This window comes from Phyllobates terribilis, unplaced genomic scaffold (genome assembly GCF_046119375.1).
Source record: "Phyllobates terribilis strain yellow unplaced genomic scaffold, ASM4611937v1 Scaffold_4__5_contigs__length_816908805, whole genome shotgun sequence".
Taxonomy (NCBI): domain Eukaryota; kingdom Metazoa; phylum Chordata; class Amphibia; order Anura; family Dendrobatidae; genus Phyllobates; species Phyllobates terribilis.
This window is the reverse complement of record NW_027362764.1, coordinates 46806248-46810440: the sequence shown is the minus strand read 5'-3', so window position 1 is coordinate 46810440 and position 4193 is coordinate 46806248. Positions and strand designations below refer to the sequence as shown.

The 4193-nt window shown below is 49.7% G+C and overlaps 1 protein-coding gene across 1 annotated transcript in view; it reads left to right on the top strand.

Moving 5' to 3' along the window:
- The first annotated feature begins 2955 nt into the window (after positions 1–2955).
- Positions 2956–4193, top strand: part of NXPH1 (neurexophilin 1) — a 492104-nt gene continuing 490866 nt past the window's right edge. Inside the window, exon 1 of the mRNA XM_073677295.1 lies at positions 2956–3504. Within this exon, the coding sequence (XP_073533396.1) occupies positions 3451–3504 (54 nt within the window). The 5' untranslated portion in view covers positions 2956–3450. The remainder of the gene's footprint in view (positions 3505–4193) is intronic.

Sequence of the window (4193 nt, the reverse complement as noted above, 5' to 3'; positions counted from 1 at the left end):
AGATTCTTCATCACACCCTTCAATAGAGAGATAATTAACCCATTAACTGCACAGAGCTAACAGTCATGGGGGCGATACAAGCTTCCCAGCTCCAGTCTTCCTCTTCCTGCAGGTATAACCTTCATGTGAAACCTTCTTTATTTTGCCTTTTCTTTGCAGTTAGCATTCTTTCTTTATCTCTATAAAACACCCCTAGTGGTCAGAAATAGGTAATGCAACTATTTAATAAATAGATAAATCAGTGTATATGGGGTGATTGATGTTTTTTTTATATGTCTTCATGGTCCAGGTTTTCTTCTGTATATTTGAGGATACATTACAGGCATTTGTGAGTAACCCATTAAGAAATGTTACAGTGAGTGAAGTCATTGACTACTGGACTAAATAGTCTAGATATGTAGTGTATTAATAAAGGAGACATTATCCATATAGACAGAACCAGGTCACCAGGTAAGATTCAGAAACCCTCCAAAAAAAAAGGACAAACATACTGTATGGGTGTCCTATGCCACCTGTCTAGTAGCTGTACCCGGAAGATAGTAACCAATCTCTGTAGAAACTAGCCTACATCCTATCAATATCCTATTTGTTCTCAAGTCCATACTATGGGCATTGATGTCAATGAGCTAAGTGCCATCTATGTCCTCTCCTTGTACCCATCTCCTGCTACCAGGCAAGACGTCTATGACATTGGCATTTTGCTCGACCCTAGTATGAGATCTTCTCTATGGTATCACCAACTTTTGCTGTTTCTTGCTATTGCACAGACCCAAGTGCCTTCTTTACCCCCCCTACAATAATAATTTCCCTTATAGATAAAATATATATGTGCCTGGTGCCAGCTAATGCCCTGCCTTCAGTGTGCACGTCATAGCAGGTGCATTGCCTCATAGTCATAGATGCCCTTTCTATGTGCCCAGATGCCATCCAAGCAAATGCACTGCCAGATGTTCTCCATGGTCTCCAGCCCACCTTCCTGCACTGTATGCCCCCTGTATGAATTACCCCACCAGATACAGAAGCCCTAGGGTGCCCCACCAGCTGCACCACTGCTTGCTCTTGCTTTGCTGCCAGTGGGTGTAGAAGGGGGGCACAATGTGTCATTTTACTGATCAGACCCCCTTTCCACATTTTCCTTTCTTGCATATATGGATGTCTTTTTTCCCTGATCTCCAGCTGAAGGGAAAGTCAAGCACTGGTCCTCTGCACCCTTCATACCTGGCACCTTGGCACTAAGCACTTGTCCTCTGCACCCTTCATACCTGGCACCTTGGCACTAAGCATTGGTCCTCTGCACCCTTAATGCCTGGCACCTTGGCACTAAGCACTGGTCCTCTGCACCCTTCATACCAGGCACCTTGGCACTAAACACTGGTGCTCTGCACCCTTCATACCTGGCACCTTGGCACTAAACACTGGTCCTCTGCACCCTTCACACCTGGTACCTTGGCACTAAACACTGGTCCTCTGCACCCTTCATACCTGGCACCTTGGCACTAAGCACTGGTCCTCTGCATCCTTAATGCCTGGCACCTTGGCACTAAGCACTGGTCCTCTGCACCTTTAATGCCTGGCACCTTGGCACTAAGCACTGATCCTCTGGACCCTTAATGCCTGGCACCTTGGCACTAAGCATTGGTCCTCTGCACCCTTAATGCCTGGCACCTTGGCACAAAGCACTGGTCCTCTGCACCCTTAATGCCTGGCACCTTGGCACTAAGCACTGGTCCTCTGCACCCTCCATGCCTGGCACCTTGGCGCTAAGCACTGGTCCTCTGCACCCTTAATGCCTGGCACCTTGGCACTACGCACCGGTCCTCTGCACCCTTAATGCCTTGCACCTTGGCACTAAGCACTGGTCCTCTGCACCCTTCATGCCTGGCACCTTGGCACTAAGCACTGGTCCTCTGCACCCTTCATGCCTGGCACCTTGGCACTAAGCACTGGTCCTCTGCACCCTTAATGCCTGGCACCTTGGCACTAAGCACTGGTCCTCTGCACCCTTAATGCCTGGCACCTTGGCACTAAGCACTGGTCCTCTGCACCCTTAATGCCTGGCACCTTGGCACTAAGCACTGGTCCTCTGCACCCTTAATGCCTGGCACCTTGGCACTAAGCACTGGTCCTCTGCACCCTTAATGCCTGGCACCTTGGCACTAAGCATTGGTCCTCTGCACCCTTAATGCCTGGCACCTTGGCACTAAGCACTGGTCCTCTGCACCCTTAATGCCTGGCACCTTGGCACTAAGCACTGGTCCTCTGCACCCTCCATGCCTGGCACCTTGGCACTAAGCACTGGTCCTCTGCACCCTTAATGCCTGGCACCTTGGCACTAAGCACTGGTCCTCTGCACCCTTAATGCCTGGCACCTTGACACTAAGCACTGGTCCTCTGCACCCTCCATGCCTGGCACCTTGGCACTAAGCACTGGTCCTCTGCACCCTTCATGCCTGGCACCTTGGCACTAAGCACTGGTCCTCTGCACCCTTAATGCCTGGCACCTTGGCACTAAGCACTGGTCCTCTGCACCCTTAATGCCTGGCACCTTGGTACTAAGCACTGGTCCTCTGCACCCTTAATGCCTGGCACCTTGGCACTAAGCACTGGTCCTCTGCACCCTTAATGCCTGGCACCTTTGTACTAAGCACTGGTCCTCTGCACCCTTAATGCCTGGCACCTTGGCACTAAGCACTGGTCCTCTGCACCCTTAATGCCTGGCACCTTTGTACTAAGCACTGGTCCTCTGCACCCTTAATGCCTGGCACCTTGGCACTAAGCACTGGTCCTCTGCACCCTTCATGCCTGGCACCTTGGCACTAAGCACTGGTCCTCTGCACCCTCCATGCCTGGCACCTTGGCACTAAGCACTGGTCCTTTGCACCCTTCATGCCTGGCACCTTGGCACTGCCCTGTGTGCCCAGCTGCTGCTTCTTGCTGGACCTGGATGCTCCATCCCTTCAGGCTTTTAGTCCAAGATAAGGGTGCAGAAGAGAAGAGAGCAGCAGCAATCAGCAAAGCTCCTCAATCCCAGAAAGCAGGGGCAGCCTATTGCTACTCAGCAACCTATTGCATTGTGACTGCAACCCCCACCCTCCACAACACTCACACTTGGACTGATCGCAAGTGATCTATCTGCAGCACAATCCTGCCATCCAACAACTGTGTGATCGCTTCGCTTCCCTTCTGGATTAAATTCATTCTTCCAGATTAAATTCATTTTTTTTTTAAAAAAAAAAGATCTTTCCACAAAGCCATCTCCACTTCCCCAATCTCTCTCCCCTTGTCCTGAAGTGTAACCTTGTCTTGTGGTCATGGGGTGTATAATCTCCTTCTTATCTAGGCTGGTGAGAGCTCTCCAGGTTTTGTAAAGTGGATGCCAGAGTTGGATTTATGTTCCTGGACGAATAGTCACCCGAGCAGGAGAACACAAGCAAGTTTCATCCGGGAAGGATGCAGGCTGTCCATTGCATCTCTGCGCTGCTGCTGCACTCCACTCTGCACCTGGTAAGTTTATGCCCCTCTCTTCTCACCCTTATTGCATAGCCCCGGAGGGTAGAGGGGATGCCAGGAGAGCTCGCTGCCAGGATGCCCTTGTTACATTCAGTGGGAAGTTAGAGGTCATCTGCTGGAGGTTACATCATAGAGGTGCAGCTGGGGAACTGCAAGTACCAGCACAAGGGGAGTGAACTACCAACATCAGAGCTGCTGAACTACTGGCCCCAGCACTAGCTGCTTTGCAAAACCTGGTGAACTATCAGTTTGAATAGCAGGTGTTTTTGTAAGAGCTGGTGAACTACTAGTTCCAGCATCAAGGGCTTTGCAAAAAAAAAACACAAAAAAACCGGTGAACTACTAACTCCAGCATCAATGGCTTTTGCTAGATCTGGTGAACTACTAGTCCCAGCATCAAGGGTTTTTGCAAGAGCTGGTGAACTACTAGTCCCAGCATCAGCTGCTTTGCAAAACCTGGTGAACCACCAGTTTCAACATTAGGTGCTTTGCAAGAGCTGGTGAAATACTAGTATCATTATCAATGTCTTTGAAACAGCTGTAGAACCACTAGTCTCAGATTTCGTTTTTTTTTTTTCAAGAACTGGTGAACTACTAGTCCCAGAATCAAGGGCTTTTGCAAGAGCTGGTGAACTACTAGTCCTAGCATCAGCTGCTTTGCCAATCCTGGTGAACTACTAGTT